The 20,550-nt window shown below is 42.4% G+C and overlaps 1 protein-coding gene across 2 annotated transcripts in view; it reads left to right on the top strand.

The window, feature by feature from the left end:
- LOC102788385 (A-type voltage-gated potassium channel KCND2-like) overlaps window positions 1–20,550 on the top strand; it is a 31,944-nt gene that overhangs the window by 7,374 nt on the left and 4,020 nt on the right. The window contains exons 3-4 of one of the 2 annotated variants that reach the window (XM_006782587.3): window positions 18,703–18,865; window positions 19,411–19,509. In XM_006782587.3, the coding sequence (XP_006782650.1) occupies window positions 18,703–18,865; window positions 19,411–19,509 (262 nt within the window). The remainder of the gene's footprint in view (window positions 1–18,702; window positions 18,866–19,410; window positions 19,510–20,550) is intronic. The other variant, XM_006782588.3, reaches the window with a different exon arrangement.

Here is a 20,550-nt window from a genome sequence, read left to right as displayed (position 1 = left end):
TGTGGTGCTGCATGGCTTATTTACATACTCAGCATTTACATACAGATGAAAATGGCTTGTCTGCCATGCAGACGCACATAATGCCTCCTCATCACTTTGTTGAAATGTACAACATACTCTAAATAGATTCTTAGGTTTAATCATATATTTTACAAAGAGCTTAGCATTAGATCAATTCAGTTATCATATCAAGATCAATAAAAATGTATTCAGCACAACACACAGAGGGTGTGCAATGCATTATTATTACGATAATCCCAGAATCACCCATATCAATTAGAGGCCTTTCATTATAAAGGTGGTAATATTCACGGAGGTAATATATGTAGCAGAGGACCACTTGTCATGATTTATGAGGCTAATATATTTTCTGAGGATATCTTCACCATCTCCGACGTTGCTCATTTATTTTTTTCAGTTCTTTATTAATAAAATAACTACACGTGCGCTAAAGTGCAAGACAATTTTAATGATAAACAAGAAAATAATATCGCGCGACTTTTATGAACCAGCGAAGCGACTGCCATGTGCAAGCACAGCAATAAAGGAACAACCGGCCTGTGCGTTATCGATCCTGCTGATGATGATGTATTGATACACTAGACGAGGTAGTTTTCCTTTTTGTGTGTGCGTTGTCATATTCTGTTGTGTTTCTTTGCAGCATCGTTTGCTTGTGTTGGAAGCAACATATAACCCATATATGTTCTTAATGAACAACCTTGACAGGAGCTGGTTACAGCAAACAACTACTGAGTGGAAGCAGTTTTCTTATTTGACACTGTTCTCCGAATAACAGTGACAGCATCGATAATTTCAGCAATTAGCACTAAAAAAGTGAGAGAACTTTTTCTTTTTTTTTTGGTTTTTTTTACTGCAATCGTTTAGGTACCTTACCAAAATAGTTATTTTTACCTAAGCTGAGTGCTTATTTAACATAATCATGATTCAGAGCTAATCAAGGGATTCTTGCCAATCAACCAAACCATGCTTTAAGTGTAGCGTCGTTGCTTGCTACACCAAAACTGTTCACACATTGCACAGACCCCTTTTTATAGTTACAAGAACAGCAACTAAAAAGTTTCCCTGGAGAAAAACAGCGAGTACCACTTACTTGTTTAAAATTTCATGGTGTGGGTTTCACCATGAGGTCAACAAACTCATTATCAGCTCAATATGGTGTTGAAACAACAAAGGAATTAATTGGTATGAGCCACATGGTCACATTAACATTGCGGAGGGGGAAAAAAAAGTCACTGATAATAAACTGTTGAGTTTTACATATGCAAGCCAATGCCCTTGCACTTATTACCTTTGTGTAGCTCTCAAACTAATCAGCATACAAAGTACAAGCTGTGTTTGTTTTCATGGTGAGCTGCAACATTTTTAATGCCCACTGTTCCTATGTGAACACTGCACAGTTGGCATGCAACATGGAGTAGTTTGAGGGAGAAAATGTCACCTTTTTTATTTCTTAAAATTTTAGATGCCACCGTCACTACAATAAATGTGGAACTAGCAATCATCATATTGCTTTTTCAAGACCGAACCAGCCCTCGCACCCTTCTTGACCTCAAAATCCGACGTCGCAGCACGGGCGTGGGGCGGAAGAGTTTCGCAGACGATGGCAACGATAGGCTCGCCTGTCTCTGTGAGGAGCTTGGGAGAAATGTGTTGCTCTTTGCACCCACTATTTCTCTCGAGCGTTGGGGACAGCACAGCAAACATAATATCTTGAAATGGTGCCAGCTTTTGTAATGCCAGAGTGCGAATCTCCCTCCCCCTGACATTTGTCTCTTTATCAGAAATAGCCCTCAGCTAACAAGCCTACATCTGTGATCAGCAGAGATTCGGAGATTATAGCTAACAGCAACAATCAGTCTGTTGCGTGAATGAAACAGAAACAAAAAAAGGATTCAAAGTCGCTCGTGCTTTTTCTGACATTTCATTTGAAGAGCGATAGGATTTCACTGTAGATAAGGTTTTAAAGAGAAAGCGGTGCTGGTTTTAAAGCCTCTCAGCAAAACATTAACTAGGCTGAAATGAGAGAAGCACATTACCTTGACACCTACCCCAGTTTTTAAAGTATCTACTTTTAAAAGCTACACGACATACATTCATTTGGCTGTGGCAGACTTTCATTGTACAGCAGTATGTTATGTTAACGCCATTTAATGCCATGCATTTTGCAAAAAAGCTGAAATCAATATGGACTTTCATGTTCCCCAAACAAACGTAAGGCATGGGTTTTCATGAGTTTTTGAGAAAACAATAAGACTTTAAGCACATTAATGGAAACTTTGTTTACAGCCATCCGTAATACCTGAACGCCTGCGGATTCAAGCGAAGTCGTGAATATTGATTCTGCCCGTTTGTCAGCCTGAACGTTTCTTTCAGCGCTTGTGAATCAACACATTATTTCATCAGAACTGAGGAATCTTGTGCCAGTTTACGCCGCCAAGATGCCACAATAAAAGCTCCTCGTGATCAATACTGATCCGGCTTGAATGAAATCCACAGTGTTCTCTGTAAGAAAAAAAGAAGAAAAAAAAAGAAAGAAAACAGAGCTGTGCAAAGCTCACGAGTCTGGCTTTGAATCGAGCTGCCCATGCTAGCCACTGTTAACCCAGTTTCATTGTTGAGTCTTTGCCACAGGCTCCATAGATTATTAGTTTCTGTATGCAGCATGAATGATAAGAGGCTATGTCCCATTTCAGTTTAGGTATAAAGAGCTTCCTCCTGTCTGCCTGGCAGGGAGGTCCTGCTGAGATGAGGGATGTCAGCCTGTCACCCTGACACATGGCAGCTGTTTCCTGCCTGCCCCAGCTACTATAAATAGCTAAATATATCACCTAATGTAGGCCATTTGGTCAAACAGAAACTAAACAGGGCATGAGCTCTGGGTCTATATGTTTCCCTTTCACCTCAAACGAATTTCTCATGCGCGGTGGTGTCACCAAATCGTCACTGTTTTATCCTTCTGTGACTATCTCCTTCCTGTCCAACGTGGATTGATGACATATTAGGTTGCGATTTTGCAGCGCCATCACTTCACGTCAGGTTCAGAGCTTCAGCTGAGCTAATGCACGCTCAAAAATCTTTAAAGAACAATTGTGTACAGGTTTCATTAGTATTCTTCTATAATTGTAACATTTTGATGAGATATTGTAGAGATAAAATCCTGACGCAGTAAATAAAGGCAGTCTGAAGGATCCCGGCACGATAGGGCCTGCAATAAGGATCAGCTTGTGACTATTATAGTGTTTCATTGTGTGATTATTATTTTTTTAATGTCTCAGAAAGGTGTTGTTTTAGCTCATCAACATTTCAGTCACACACAACACTGCGACACAATTAAATTACCGCAAACTACGGTCTACAGAAAGAGTGTTAAATCAACTCTTTGCTGTCACATTCTCGAGAACCGAGCATTAAATCTTCACAGAGGGAACCGGCGATGCCGGTTCTATTGTGCCCACCCACTGTAAACTCAGAGCAGGTACACGACCGGCGGAAAGCAGCACATATCAGTGTCAGTCTCTTGTGTGTATTGAGCATAATTTACTGTCCCACTGTGATAAAGCATAGTATTTTCCTTCCAGGTTTCTGTATAAACAGCTAGAAGCAGAAGTTGTTTAAGCCAATTTACTGGCATGGCTTCATGAATGGCAAAGCTGATCTGTAAGTCAGCGCGCCACTTTAGTCACATCTACAGTTGCGAGTAAAAGTTTGGGAATTGGCTTTAAAATTAATCTGCTTTTTCCGTGAATTCTGATAAAAAAAACTTCACAATACAAAAAACACAGTCCAACTGAACTAATGACACACAAACTGTTTAATGAACACAATGAAGAATTGCAGTGAGAGGAAGTGCATTGTGGCCAAAAGCTTTGGCAGAGGCACCACTGCCACAATCAAAATCTTTCTTTTGTTTGTCACTAAAAGATTTTGTTGAAACTTATAAAAATCCTTATGATTGCTCCTCACTATATCAGAGAAATAACAAAAAAAATATAAAACTTTAGTAGCAAAGTGCATGAAAAGCAACATTTGTACCACCCCAACAAAAATAAAACTCTCGTGCACCACTGTATTTCTGCAAGAAATTACTTTTGAAAGGTGTTCCAAAAAAAAGGAAATGACATTGGAATTGTGTGTTGCAAGCTCATCCCTACATTTATTTTCTAGCACATGTATGGAGGGATTTGAAATCTAATACAGAAATCCATGAACTGTTTCAAAAATGGACTTTCCCATTACTTTACCAGGGGGAAGGATTAGAAAAGTGCAGGAGCACCTTGTGGACCTAATGGACCTTAAGGATGAGCGAGTGTATTTTTAATTAAGATATTCTTGACTTATTATTTGATTTATTCTCTTCTTTTTTATAGAGCAAACACTTTATTTTATTGTGTGTGTGAACCGCTGACCAACACTGATGCATTTCCTTCAGGATCAATAAAGTTTTATGATGAAATGAAAAGAAAAATAGCTGCAATGTCCAGATATGAGCGTCCTGACATGCTACTGTAAAACGGTGACATTACTTAACACCAGCATGTTGGTACTGCAGGTTTGAGCATGTAGGCAGTCTGTTCAAAGCAACCATCTGTTTGACTACAGCCTCACAGTGCTTGTGTTGCTGTAGAAGTATTCCAATTTTTGTAATCCAATTACACCCTGTTACTTTGTTTTGTTAAAATATATAACTCTATAACTATTCAATACTAAGACCCCTTAATTTTCTCAAATATCACACTGAAGGAGTTTCACGTCTGATTGCTTTGACATCAGTGTTACAGGATATCTTGTTAGAGAAATGTATTCAGCTGTATTTTCTCTGGCTATCTCCTTGATTAATTCACATTTTACTGAATCACTGTGCTGAGCATTACTAAAAGCACCCATGCGGGATGTCTGTGTTCCCCTGATAATGTGTCAGCTGCTACAGCACAGAACAACTTGGGGCGAATTCATCGACTTCTGGAGAAAGAAATCGGAGGTGAAGGTGATCGGTGATCGTTGTCTGCCCAAAAAACTGATTATTGCCCAGTTAATATCAAGTCCACAGATGCATAACCATCTATCACTTGGATGTGTCTAATGAATGATTTTTGGGCAGTGATTCAGAGAAAACACTGTCGGTTAGAGGTGCGTGAGCACAGCGGCTTAGGCTGACACTTTTTGCTTAACTGGGTGCATTATGTTATCCATATAATAGATAGAATTATACAGATCTTTTGAAAAGGATGGCTTTGTGTTATCCTCTGAACATGTAGTTCAAACAAAGTATTTCTGTGTAGAAGAACAGAGAACTTCTTAATCATTGGGGGGAAAAAAAAAGCTTGATTCTTAGCCCACAGTTTAAGCCCCTATTTTAGTGATTACATGCCTCACAGGGGACGCTAGGCAGAAAACTAATAAGGTCAAACAAGGCAGACATATTAAAGGTCCAAAAAGAGAGAGGGAGAGAAATTCCAATCCTATCTTGCCTATCAGTGCCTTCTGATGTTTTGCTGGTTGGATTTCTTGGATGTAAAAACAACAATACTCGAAAGCGCTATTTGAAAAGGGATAGACGGTAGCTACTGTAGATTGTTCTGCTTGTCTGGGTGTTACTGCAGTGTGGGTCCAGCTCCCATCTAGAGGATTTCCTGCCTGTGAATCTTGTTGCAGGTGTCCTACACAGGAGTATCTCAGTTAAGGACTGCATTTCCATGTGGGGGATTTTCATCTTTTTCATTTTTTTCAAAGGTATTAGTGGGAAATCGTAAACAGTTGATGATTATTTGTATTTTCCTCTTAGCCAATTGTCTGTAATCCCTACGAAGGAGCTTAAGAGTTAGATTTCTGGCATACACTCTCTTATCTTTACACAACCGACACAGACAAATGGAATGAATCTCATTTTGACTGAGGCCAAAAGGCAAAGTGAGTTGTGCAGAGGAAAAAAAAAAGCTGCCCAGATAGTTAACCTTAATAAAGGCAGACACTGCAGTCAATTTCAGAACCAGCTCAGCCTGATTTAATTGCACACATATGCGTCTCACAGTATTTTCACTGGCAATGTATTATATGGTGAAATCTGTGGTACAGTTAGGCTGTCCTCTGGAGGTCGCAGGACAATCATACCTGAGCTTTCACGTAGACTGATCCAGCATCAAAGTGTCAGATGTGACATTCAGTAACCTCCAAAGGAAACACGGTCTCATTTTGAATCCAAAAATTCCATTTTACGTGGATTTAACTGCAGTTTCTTTCCCCGGGATTTTTGCGCACGTATGTCAGAGACAGAAAACAAGCTGCGCTGCTGTTGTTTCAACTCCCATCGTCTTTTCTATGAAATGGCATCCATCAAAGTTAATGGGCTGTAATCATCACCACAAATACACTGTCACACGTTCCACTGCTCGCTCCTGAGTATTCAACTCCCAGTCAATGGGATGTAAAGAGTGACAAGCATGAGGAACACAATTTCCCATATCATTAACGGCCCCGAGTGAGAATTGGAAAAGAATCCACCCACCGCCCCCAAAAAAGTTTTGCCTATTCTTCAGATTTAGATTCTGTTTGCTCAACCTCTTCTGGGACTGCAGAGGAGAAACATTTATTAGATGCATATGTGACAAACAGTCAATACTACTGACGCTGTTTTTCAGGCACCCATCCACATTGTCATCTGGTGAAATAATTCTTATTAAAGTATGTCACTTGTTACTGACAGATCTGCTGCGTGCTAGATAGATTAATTTCCCAAGAAGCCAACTCTGCCAGCTTCCAATCAGAGTTCAGCGCATCCTGTAGATCTACTTATCTCCAGGCAGTATGCTGCTGGACTGATCATACATCATACAGGTTTACACACACACACACACACACACACACACACACACACACACACACACTACTCTTTCAGTGCCGACTATGGCAGAGCTCCAAGAAGAGCGTCCCTCATGTATTTGCGTGTTTGATAGGATGGTTTAGCTAAAGCATCCCCAGAAGACAATTTGTAGACCTCAACAGATGGAGAAGTCCAATTAGAAAGTGGGAAAAATGAGAGATGAATGTCCCTGCTCTTTCTCTCCCGGGACAGACAGCTTTTCTTTCAGCACAGGTATTAAAACCAACACGTGTCGGAGGGAAAACATCACAAAAAAAAAAAGAGAAATAAAGGATAACGAGGCTGGGATTTGATTTCTCAACTTGACACAGTCAAAAAAGAAGCCACCGAATATGATACGGTTTGCTTGCGCCACATCTACAATATGTATAAATGTCTCCTTATGTTGTCTGATTCTTCAAGGGCAAACATCCCACGTAGCAATTGCCTTGCCATTAGCCAAGACCAAAAAAAGGAGAAAGAATGAAAAAGTGCTTAAATATAGCAACCCCCCTGGGATAGTAGAAGGAAGGGCGTGCTGTGGTGTGATTAAAATGAATAACCTTCATTCAGTCACGTTTGTTAACGGTACATTTGAATGTGCTGTCTGTGGTGGGGGCCAAAGCTGTGCCTTTATCTGTCTTGTCCTCCAAGTTTGAACATCATTATTTACCAGGAAGCTCGTCGTCCTCAGCGCTGGCAAAGATGCCGAAGTTATAAATAATGGGAGTTGTGTCATCAAGCACGCGTTGGGCCCAGGTCGGTTTAATTCAGGCTTCTAGCCACCCCTGCTGTGAATGCAGACATCGCAATAAACCTGTTGATGACTGATAGATTGTGTGGATGCAAGACCAATTTTCGCTGGCAAAATGACCTTTTGCTTGTGTTGTTGTTGTCGCCACGGCCCCCCGAGTTATTACTTTTCATGTCATTTTTTGATTTGACAGGAGAAGTCTCGAGGAGTGAAATGGAAAAAGTAATGATGTCCCCATGTGCGTGATGTAGCGTGGTGCAGGTGGGGCGATGGTAGATAGGGCCACAGCTAGTAGCTCTGCTCTGCCCCGAGGGCCAGTCTGCAGCTGTTAGGAGAGCTGCAGCTCTTCCCAATTCTTCCCTGCAGGTTCTCGCTGCTTCCTTGGTACTCGCTGTTATCTGGGCTCGCTGCTGTCGCTGGTCTGGCTGCCGTCCACACTCTCTGGGAGAGAAGCGTGCTCAGTACATTTTTACGCTTCGCCACTCTTTCCGTCTCATTCCAACCTCTGCTATTCCTCTCACTTTTACTGTGAGATTTTGAAGTGTCCCTTTGAACTGGCGACTGCTCCTATATTTATTTTTTTAATTTTTAACAGCTGTATTTTTCTACCTTGATATTTATTTCAAAGACAATGCTCCATTGGCACAGGCCATTTACGTCCCGAGTACTGTAACTACTTACAAAGCATCCTGAATGTACGTATAGTCTTGTGTATACAGGAAGTGAACCGATTTATGAGAGGCTGCAGCTGTTTGGTGCAAAAAGCTGATACAGACAATTTAAAGTTGCAGCTCAAACAGAATACAGAACTTTTTTTTAAAGCCTGAGGACAATTGATTCTCTTCCTCAACACGTATTATCCTGCAACTTTTTTCGTGTTATTTATTTCTTTTGCCTACCTTGAGTCTTTTTCTTTTAACCATTTGTTATGACGTTAACATGCCCGCAGCTAAAGACCAAAATTCATTTTTCGACTTCATTCACGAGTAACCCTTTAAGCCAGTCCATTTGTTAGCTTATCTGGAGCTTTTAATGCCACAATTTTCATCATTTGTCATAACGATGAATCAATTGACGCGTCAGCTGACTACTTTGGATGTCAGCTTCTCAAATGGGCAGCTTTTATTTGTCTTGTGTAATTGGAAATCGAATAACCTTTGGGTTTGAAATGGTGGATCGCGACATCACCTTCAGCTCTGCTATATTGTGACGGGCATTTCCAATTTGTTTTTTTAATTCAATAGTTTAAACAGCTGCTGAATTAATGGCCTACTCATTCTTGTATTACATGTGCAGTTGTGAGGCATTCGACGGGCGACTGTTTCATTAAACCTTTCAAACCCCATTCTACTCCGGCTTTATCTTATAGTACAGATAACCCTGATGACACTGCTGTGACATAGTCAGGGGTTATATATACACCAGATAATCCTCCTTTGAGATCCACAGAGAAAATTAGACAGCTGTTTTTACAAGTAGCTCTCCTCATTATAAAACTGATCTTTATCTGGAAAACTGATGGAGTACCCTTATGTCATCTAACACCCCCCCCCCCCCCCCCCCCCCACACACACACACACACACACTTTTTTAAGTGATGAATTGTTACATAATGAAACTTGTAAATGCAGACCTAAAGGGGCAAATAGCCCAAAAAAGAGCTATACATCTTTACATCTGCCTGGTGACGCTGTACTCTCCTGTTAAATGAGCAGATTTCTTTAGATAACGTAGCTTGTGAATGCACACTCTGCAAAGTCAGGGCAAAAGGGGCCATTTGGTGGAGGAAGCTGATATCCAGTGGCTGCTCTGCGTGGAATCGCACATCAAAGTTAATCTCGCGCCGTCTGCTCTGGCGGCGCCGCGGAGCACTAATCTGCTGTCAGCGTGATGAGGCTCCTGGACCAGTTTCCCTTTCCAACACAGAGGCACTAATCCACAAGACCTTTCACGTTTTTTTTCTCCGCTTCATCACCTGACCAGACAACAAAGGTCACAAGGTTCCCTTTGAAATCTCGTCTGGTCAATACTAGCTGAGCATCGCCGCTGGTTTTGGTGTTTATTGTGTTTCAGTTTAAGAAAAGCTGGTTTTGGTGCATTTTGCCTTTAAGAGCCACATCTTACTTTGAAGTGTACTTTTTTTTTTCTACTTTAGACTGGAAAAAACACAAGTATTAATGCGGCGAATGCCACGAACACAGCAACCGCTGTCATTACTGCTAGTTTTTCCTTAATTGATCATCTTAAGAAATTCAGTTTTCACCTTTAACCCTGCCTCCGGCATTTAGATTCCAGAGGTGAGGTAACTTGCTGCCAGTTCAATGAAAGCTTTCAGCGTTCAAGAAAATGCCACTGCTCTCTTGCCAGCATTCAGATTAACCTACGATGAATACAGAACGAGTTCATTAGCATAATCGCTTGAGTGTCTGATGATTTCATTTTTATTATCACGTTCCCTTATAATCCATAGCGCTGTCGCCCCTTCGTGCTTTCAGCCCAGTCTTTCATGTTCCTTTGCCCTCCCCATTCAGTCACGAAGGAGTGTAATTGCATTATCAAAGTATTATACCGACGTAGTGGAATATATTTTTAGCCCTTGGCTTTCTGGAATGATGTAAGGCGGATGGGCAGAAATATAAACATGCAATGACAAATTAAGATTCTGAGCAATGTTTGAGTTGGCTTACCTTGGTTTCATCATGTCCAGACTGATTAAAGCATCTCTCAGGCCTCGCTTTAATAGCCACAAATCATAATTCTCATATTTACACGGTGGCATGCTATTTTTCTTGGTCCAGATCAACACTCAACCCTCTTAAAATTTTTAATAACACAAAACAGCCTTTCATTTAGTTACCGAAAGCAATTGGCACAAGGAAATGGTTGTAATTATGACCATAAGGAGCTCAAGTGGGCCTAGAGGTGACTCGGCATATACAGTAATGGGGGGAAAAGGGCGCTTTTTTGCATAGTACGGCGCTTGTTTCTCAAGTGTCAGCAGGTGTAGACTGGAGACTGGAGAGGAGCAGAAGAAAAGAAAAATGTCAAGCAGGGCTGTGCTAGCACTGCATGATAATAGAAAAGGAGGAGAAAAAGAAAGTGAATGAAGCGTTTCATCTCCAACTCATAGTTAGAGGCAGGCAGGTCCAGGCAGAGGAAGGGTGAGTCAAAGTCAGGAGCGGAAGAGCGGTAAAGAGGAAAGCTTTTTATCATCCCTGACTCTTAAGAAGATCTCCCAAATGAGAGAGGGCGTGCATGCTAATGTCAAAGCCGCGGTGATAACTAGCCGCCTGGTTTTGCAGGGTGAGGGTTAAGCTGGGATTTGCAGGGCTGAGAGAATACATGGTTGATATGTGAGCGAGAGAGAGAGCTGAGGTGCCTTTGCCAGAGCCATACGTGAGGGATTATTTTATATGGTTTATCTGTGTCTTCGTGGCTCGAAGAGAGGAATTTTGCCACTCTTTATTAGGTCTGTGTGGTTCCTGAGACTCTGAGGTGAACATTCAGCTGGAGGATCAAAGTTATATAGACACTGCAGCACCACAAAAGCTTTCATTTACTATGCGTTAACACTGACTGGCACGCAGCCACACATTCTTGCTCCCACAAACTTCACATCCCAACCTTTGGCTCCACTCGTCAGCTTTCACAAATCTGCAGAGACCGGATCTCAGCTGGGTTGTGAAAATCATAAAAAATGATCTCGCGCATCTGCTCCACACTTCTTTTTTTTAAATTTGATTTTTTTTCCCTGCATTTCAGCAAACAGCCAGAACAATGCAGCCTTTGCATTACTGCCTGCAGAGACTGCGACAGGCACCTATCACAAAGTTATCCTTCCCTGTAGCTATTGTTTGCTGTTACTCATACCTGAGCACCCTGTTTTTCATACCGCATGCATAACACCAGGCAGTGCGGTCCTCTGGTCCTCCCCTATCTGTGCTTCCTCGTCTCCCCATTATGTTGTGTAGTTCTGCCAGCCTCTCCTTCTTTCCCTTATCACCTGCAGTGAAAATCTAGCGGGCTAATCCCAGTGCCTCTGGGATTCCCCTCTCTATAATGATGTATATCTGAGGGATAGCATCAGAGCAGAGTCCTATCAGCCCACACACTCTTAATCCCATCAGTCTTTGGTGTCCAAACCCAGGAGAGGCAGCATTTTGGATGTTGTGCTCCCGGCTTCTTGCCAGAGATGCGGTGCAGAACATCAGGAATGATATGTTGTGTTCAGGGATCATGCTGGAGATCATGTTCATTTATTGTGTGTCAGACTGTTGAACCCTTGTGGTGTGTCTCCCAGCATTGCAGTGGTACATACTGTAGGTGTGCTAGTGTGTATTGAGTGCGAGCCTCCAAAGATTGTGCCAGTCTATCTGGCAATTACAAAGATTTAATTTGTACTGTTTTGCAGTCTGTTCGTGGTGGAAATAGATAAATACAAAATGTCCTTAATATTTTCATTTATTTTAAACACGAAACAGATGCACATTTGGTGCATCAATAATATAAATTTATGAGAGTGAGAGAGAGGGAGTTTTCTTTCATTCTGCTACCTTCACTCGCCCTTGTATATCTGTACATACAAGAATGTATATCCAGCTTCGATTTTCTTACTACACGGTCAGATTTACTACCTACTGACCCATAAAAGAATGGCCGACTGGTCAGCTCATTCGTGTTTTTAGAAACAAAATTTTATGAAGGCTCTTAATATGACATAAGCACCCTTACAACCTCTCAGTAACCCATAAATCTTGCAGTCTCCACAAATACAATGTCAGAGAATCTATATCCTCTTGTCACTCATGTTCATATGCCTTGTATGACATCCAGGCAGTGTAATATATTTTCCTCAAATTCTCAATTCGTAGTTCATAGTATGATAGAGTTCTGGTGGAAAATTACTTTTTTCTTTTTGTGGTGGGGGTGGGGGTGTGGGGGTGTAACATCTATTATTTAACTGTCAGCACGGATGAATATTGTGCTCTTTCAGCCTCATGGAGAAGGTACAGAGAGCAGTATTGTTGTGCAGCATTGCTCCATTTGCTCCTTGTCATGACTTGTAAAAGAAATGGAGACTGTTTCAACTGGTCAGGCTAATATCTGGAAGAGTCTGTATTAAGTCCTTAGAGAAGATTTTAATGTTGCGTCCACTCTGACACTTTAATCTCCGTGGTACATTTCACAGCACTGCCCACAAGAGATGTCTTCACTTTAAGAGCGCCTAATACTTCCTGACCTTGCCACTGTCCCGTTGTCCCCGCACAGTTTTAATGCCTCTCGCCGTCATTATCAACTTCTGATTGGTACAGTCGGTGACAGTATCAGAGTTTCACTATAATTGACAGGATTTGGTCTCACAGGTTTGGAGGGCTTGTCTGCACTGTAGAAACCACTGAACTGTGAAACGGAGCCAGTGAATTACCTCTGGAAGCATGATGGGGAGTCGGTGCGCCATGAGATGTTCGGTGAAGGTCAAACAGAAAATTGTGCATTCCCAGAATGATCAAAGACGTGTTGAGGAGACTTGATTCACAATGCACGGTGGGAGTTTACCAGTCTAGGCAAATGTGGAGTAAAAGTGGCTCACCTGCACATAATTGCTTGATAAAAGTCCTTTTTTTTTTATAATATATGAAAGCCTTGTTTTAGCACAGTAAGCTCATTGTGACTTTCCGAGCATAAAAGACACGTGCTGAGTGGGATGTGAAGTTAAATCAGTCTCAGGGAAGAAAATGAGACCGAAATTAATTTGAGATTCAGATTTTCAGATTGCAGGTCCCTTAGTAATTATTGCTATAAAACAACATGCATAGATGGCGCACAAGATAAGGACAGTGTGCTTAACTCATCTTTATTCTAATCAGCTGATGAATCAAAACGGTTAATAATTAAATTAGTTTCATTCCACTGCTTCTCACTGAAATATCAAATTGGAGTAGATCAAAGTGTGGTTTGATGAAAGTGAGATTTAATGTCTTTACCATGAAGGATTTAATAGGATGTCACCTCACAGTCCAGCAGTTTCACTATCTTAATCATAGGATTCTTCTTCCTTTGAACACCTTGACCTTGATCGCTTATCGGCACAGGCGAACACCGTGAGGCTTTTTGAACGTTAGATATTCACTTTGCTTTGATTAATGCACTTTACTATAGTCACTTGTGCAGTGTGTGAGCTAGTTTCGTACTAAAATCCACAAAAAGGAGGGTAGGAAGACCGCGACAGAGGCGCCACTGGGCGACTGGTCTTCGATGCTGTTGACGAAGCCTCTGAAAGATCTGCCGCAGCCCTCCTTGGATCCTAATTGTCAGCACTGGTAAGCTGTTGGCAGTAATCGCAACTGGAATGTGAGTTGTTGGGACAGCAGTGTGTTACTTCAGGCCTCTGTGCTTATTTCAGAAACCTGAGCTTATGCTCGCTTAAAGTAGGGATTTGTAATTTCTATCAGCCACCAAACACTATTTGTGTGCAGCAGACTGAGTGGTACAAATGACCAGAAAAGGCCATTCAGGCATAGTTTATTACCTAAAAAGGTTCATTTCATTTAGTTTAATCTTTAGGGGAAAAAAACAAACCCGCCCTGTCTCTGAAAAGAGAAATAAACAAATGACGTGTCTGCAAAGTCATCCAGATATCTTTTTTTTTTCACTTCCCACTAACCAGATGGCAGTCAGATTTCAGACACAGGGTTCTGGAAGACAATCAAGGAACAAGATTGCTTTTTTAGGAAGGAGGATTGGTTTAACTATATATCAAATTAAAGGCCCTACGCACACACATATACACACAAACAAGTGTCTGTTTTGACTGTGTGTCAGTTCCTGTGTGTCCAAGCGTGTCCCTGTTTTTAGGTGTTGGCGCTAGCTGTGAGGCGGTGAGGTCATGTACAGAAATTTGTCTCAGAGCACCCCTGATGGAATACCGCACTGCCTTTAAGGTCAACTGCACAAACTCAGCCACGCAGGTTGATACAGGGACTCATGAATGTTTGATTGGTCTATTATCCAAAGCCAGGTGAGGACATTCATCCCCCCCGTTTCTAGAATTCAAATATTCCTTTGAGTCTGACATTTCTCCTACACTCTGAGGCAACCCCGCGGTTTCACTCTCTCTCGGCGCGCCGAGCTTCATCTGCAATGCTGTCATCTCGCTGTCGGACAATTCTACAGAATGCGTTGTTTTTAAAGGCCGGCGCCGGCGCGAGCACGGTATGGTTTTAGGTGGGCGGAAGTGGGGAATTGATATTCAGTCATCTCGACATTCCTCTTCATCCTCTGCAGTGAGGATAAGAATCTGGTCATCCGTCTTTGTGTCTCACCCGTGTCAGCTTAGGGTAGCAGCGGTAGCAAATGTGAGTACCTGGTACTTAGAGACAACAAGAACAAAGTAGGAACATTACTTTAATCTGCAGCTGCTGTTAATTCCTACCTCTGTCATCATCCACGAGGCTTTGTGTATCTCAGCTTTCCCTTATGAACAATCCATCACTGTTACTGTTTGTCTCCAGAGTGCGCTTGCTGCTTTCCTTTCTCATCTGCTCGCTGCTAGGCTTTCCTTCCAAAAGAAGACAGTCACTGCAACACACTGTATTCCACAACGGACGTGCCTGCATCTCACCACTCCACTCGCCGCAGTAAAGTACATGCGAGGGAATGCTGTCTTCCATTTTTTTATGGATCTCTTAATAGGCTTTCAGCAGCACATCCAGAACCTATAATTGACACCTGCTTTCAGTCATTGTCTGCCATTAGATAGGAAAATGACTTGACCTGTAATGAACTGCAAAACTAATGACATCTGTGCGAGATTAGTCAACTTGAAAGCAAACTGTTGTACATGAAGTCCCATCAAGCGTGATATTAAAATGTCCACTTTTACATCTTTCCGCCCGAGCTCTGTAAAAGCCCAGACTGTTGGGCCCAACATGATGGAAACCTGAAGCTAATGACTCAAGCAGACGTCTGTGGGCATTAGACAACTTCATTTATGAAATAGTCAACCTCCCGTGTAGCGATACATTCACATTACCCTGCCTCACTTGAGAGACGGACTACTGTCACAGCCACTGAGCAATGCTGATGTTCCTTCCTACCTGCATTCATCTTACTCTCGGGAGGTAATGGTCTACTCAGGTCATTTGCGCATTAGGGTCTCACTCATTCATCTCACCCACCTGCGAACGTGTGAATTGCCGGTCCTCTGCAGCACTCGGAGAGATGTTTAGATGACACGGAAAACATACGTGCCCTGAATCATTCATTTTAAATCCCAGTGCTGCTGGTGGCCTAGCATGTCAGCACAGAGCCGCATGTGAATATGCAGATTATGCTCATACGAATGAATTTGCAGATTTTTTTTGCCTGGATCTGTTAATTGCCTTGGAGACATCGGGATTTTCTATTTGATAAAGTAATAATCTTGAAAAGTAATCAGATGTGCATGTGGCTACAGGATGTCACTGTGTTTGCAGCTAAATGTTTGAATTGGATTGAATTGTCTTTATTGTCCCAGGGGGGACTATCTGGAGTGCAAACAGTAGTCTATGCAACCCACACATGTCATAAATGAATGAGAAAAAAAACATAAATACATATATAATATACTGCATTGGATGCATTTGTAATAAACTAGCAGTGAGCTGGTAAAGCACTAGAAAAATGTTATTAACATAAAATCCATCGTCCATACAAAAATCCATATTGAAATGTGTATATAGTAGCAGGGGCTACAGCTTGTTTAACCACCCAGCAAACACAAAAATGATCTGATTTGGCCTTTTTTGAGAAGGAATACCTCCATCTTTTTCCAGCATTTCCCCCTGAGTGCTAGGGGCAGGCATTATAGCCACAACCTTATATCACAAGGTTTGAAGAAACTTTACAATGAGGACACATTTTCACTGATGACACATTACCTAGTTTGAAGTGTGAATCTATTGCAAGTCAAATGCAAAGGTAGCATTTTCCCAGGAAAATTCAAGTATAAATAATTTCTCAGTAGCTGCACAATATTGTTGCCTAATAAAACTGAAAGATGTTTCCTACTTGGGATGTTGTATCTTAGATCCAGCTTTTTAACCACCCTGTTTTTCCACCTGTAATCGCATCAGTAATTTCCGTCCACCATTTGCTCTTCCCGTCACATGGAGTGAAACTAGCAAGTCCTCTCCCGATGCTCGGTGGAGTCATTTGTTTACGTGTTTTGCACATCACCAGCTGCTAGCATCTCCTCCTTGTAGCCTGGTTGTAATAGACGGTGTGTTTGTGCCTCATGAGGTGAATTGAATTTATCGTTTCCACATTTAGTGGAGATAGTTTTCTTGCGTGTTTTACAAAGCACTGTGATTTGTTAGAGGTTGTTAAAGTAGCTCCCATTTTAGGCTTCAGGCAACGGGGACTTTTTTCCGAATTTGTTATGAAAAAAGTCTCCGTCCACATGCAAAAAAATGATCTCATGCATACCAAAAGAACAAGTGGTAATATTACCTTAACCGTAAAGAAATGTCGGCCAATTAAAAGTCCACAAACAATAAAGCGAGATTTCTACTTTCCGTGCACACGATTTCTGCTTGGGCCCCATAACATAAATTTCATCATCAAACATTGAGTACGAGGTTGTGCAATTTTTGTCACAGCGCAGATAATTTAGATAACAGTGCACCAACTACGCATGCGCCCAGGCAGTGGACTTTAAAGAAGTATAATAAGAACTACAACTCAGCCGTCCAGCTATCCGTGTCCGCAATCAAGCATAACCCAGGCTCAACACGGCGCACAGTCCAACATCAAAAAAAGAAATAAAGCTGCACACCTTTAACATTGTGAGACAAAATTCACGTTTTATTCGACCACATGTTAAAAATAGAAATGGAGGTTTTTAAAACCTTCACTGAGGAAGTTTTTCAAAAGCTCGTGAACATATTAGCCTCTGGCGTGTCTCTTGCTTTCAGACATGCCTGGGATTGTATTGCAAATTTTTTACATTTTGTGATATCATTTTATAACAGTGTTTATGAATGACCTGAATTACCTTTGTTTCCCATGTTGGCATTAAATCAAATTTTGTCATCAAAATAGGAGCATATAATGGCCTAGTATCTCCAAAGCTATGTCTTTTATAAAACAGGTGAAAAGACAACGAAGTTTCAGGGAAAGTCAGGAAGTGTCTCTCTTCTTCAGTTTGGTATCCTTGGTTTTAGTGCTTATTAAGTGTTGCAGAGGGTGTCTGCCAAAGTAAAGAAAACGAGGTGATGAAAACAGTTTGATTTCAGGTTTGCCTTGAACAGAGACAGATTTGGCTTTCTAGCAGAAGACAGGCACGTTAATTTGATGGGACTGGGGATGAGTCAGTCCAACCTGACAGAAGCGCAGCCTTTAATCTGTTGAATGCAGCCTGTTCACCATTGAAAAATGACATGCTTTATTTGTGCTCAGGTATACCTTGAAACCTTCCTCATCAGTGTCATGCATGTGTGCCAGAAAAGCTCTTTTCTCCTTGTGTTGAATTTTTGGGTTCCCTTTGCGTCTCCATATTCCATTTTAATGTGGGAATAAGAACAAAACACACCGGTGGCTGTCGCCGAGGACCACAGACTTAATCGATCTCTCCGGGGTTCGGCATCACACTGCTCCCTTCCCCTTTTTGCTTTTACTCAACGTGATACTACTCGCTGTATCTTTCACAAGCTGTTTGGCTAACAGAGGTCACGGAGGATATGTAGCGCATTTGGTCACGACGTGAAAGCATTAGCCGATGCCAGCAGGTGTGTAATTATATATGAAACAGTGTTTTAAAAGAGGAACATCGCAATGGCGTGTAGAAACTAGGCCAGGGAGAGGTGACATCAGAGGGAGTCCTATTTATTCTTCGCCCACTTCAAATGTGTGACTTTTTATTTGAAGTTGTGAAATATCCCAAGGTCACCGTAACTATCTCCAAGACTATTAAAAATACCATTAGGCACACGCAACAACTTGACATGCTAAATAAACCTCCTGAGTGGAAGATTTTCCCTGTTTGTGTTCCTACCCAGTGTGCTCACTCTTATCTGTTTTGTGTGTGTTTCAGGTACGGTGACATGGTGCCAAAAACAATCGTAGGGAAGGTGTTTGGGTCCATATGCTCTCTGAGTGGGGTGCTGGTCATTGCCTTGCCTGTCCCTGTCATAGTGTCAAACTTCAGCCGTATCTACCACCAAAGCCAGAGGGCAGAGAAACGACGAGCACAGAGGGTATTGGCTCCCCGCCTTCCCCCTTCCTTTGCCACTGTCTTCCCTTTCCCCTATCTGTCTTTATTTTGCTTCTATCTGCCCTTTTTTCTCCCCCTCTTCTCTGTCCCTGTCTTATCCGCATGTAACAGAATGACAGGGCAAACGCTATCTTCCAGAATAATAATCTTTTATTGTGCTTCTGCGTGTTGTGTGTCTATTGAGCGTATGTGTGTATTGACTTGCTTAAGTATATTTCGGGGGGGGGGGGGGGGGGGGGGGGAGAGGGAAATAAGAGAGCGAATGACAATGACTGAACAAATGATCTTCAGAGTACTGTGTCAGCAGCTTTTTCGATAGCAATATGTGCATTTCTTTCTAAAAGTGTTTGCTAAGGCAGAACTTCCTAATCGTAGATTTGGGCATAACCTTTCTCCACTAAATACTGCGGCTGCCGGGGTGGGTGGAGAGGGCGGGGTGGGGAGGAGGGGTGGTGGAGGAAGACGTAGCCAATTAGTGTGACGGACAAACTGTCAGAGGCTAAAACAGAGGTCTGTTTGTTCAAACAGAAAACTCGCCTCGCTAGAATCCGTGCTGCGAAGATTCGAGGCACTAATGCCTATATGCGCTACAAACAAAATGGGCTCCTGATCGACTCACTGGAGGAGGTAAACCGGATTGGGGGCCAAGCAGCGGCTTGAGGGTGGGGGGTGGGGGCTGACTGACCGGGGCCTCGCTGATGCTTGCATGTCACTCTGCTCAGGGGTGTGGGTAGGGTGGTCGGGGGTGGGGGGGCATGCCACCACACACCATACACACACACACACACACGGGGAAGCTTTTCATGCTGTAACACAGGGGCTGCTGTCATTCCAGTGCTTCAGTGTGATCGTCCTCTCTTACATCAACCCTCTCAGCTGCAGCATTGACATTCCTTGTCAACACTCTCTCTCTCTGTCCATGCAGCAGAAGGACCAGGCAGGCATACTTGCCTTCTGGTGGAGCCTCAGCCATTGCACTCACACTTACTCATTAACCAAGCTCTGCATGTCTGTCCAACAGGGTTTGGAGGGGAAGGAGGGAGACAAAGGCTTGCAAGACAGTATGTCACCTGTGGAGGCTGTCCGCTCAGCCCACATCTCCTCTAAACTCTGTTTTGGTTTGTTTTTTGTTGCTGTTTGTTTTGGGGAGGGTTTTTTGAAGGAGGCGGGGGGTTGTTTTTTTTTTTGGATCTGCTATGTGTTTTGTGCGTATTTTCTAGAGCATCCCAGGTTGTAGTGCAGACTAATACAGCATACCGTCCATCCCAGAGCCGCGCAGAGCTTCATAAAGTGTGTCTCATATGTGTGGTGACATTATGGTGCAGAATGCTGTTGCCGTGTTTGGTACGCTGTGTTTGATCTGTGTCTAGGTGTGCCACTGCTGCCGCATTGAAAGCGATTTCACCTCGAATTGGACTTTTCCTGCTTCTTATCATCAAATTTGAGAAAGCATAAGAAAACCAGTGTTCTCAGCGTAAACACGCTGCGATTAGTCGCAGTTTCTGTGCACCCACCCCTAAAACGTCGCCGTGTCACTAGGTTCAGTGGACTGGCTGCCATGCTACAGATCAACATTTCAACTCTCGGTGCTTTTGCGTCCTCGCCACTACATCGCCGAGCTACTTGCTGTTGACTGTCTACTAGCAGAATGTAACCCTGCTCATCTAC

The sequence above is a fragment of the Neolamprologus brichardi genome, chromosome 7, assembly GCF_056152115.1.
Source record: "Neolamprologus brichardi isolate AB-2024 chromosome 7, ASM5615211v1, whole genome shotgun sequence".
Taxonomy (NCBI): domain Eukaryota; kingdom Metazoa; phylum Chordata; class Actinopteri; order Cichliformes; family Cichlidae; genus Neolamprologus; species Neolamprologus brichardi.
This window is presented reverse-complemented; position numbering and strand designations above follow the sequence as displayed.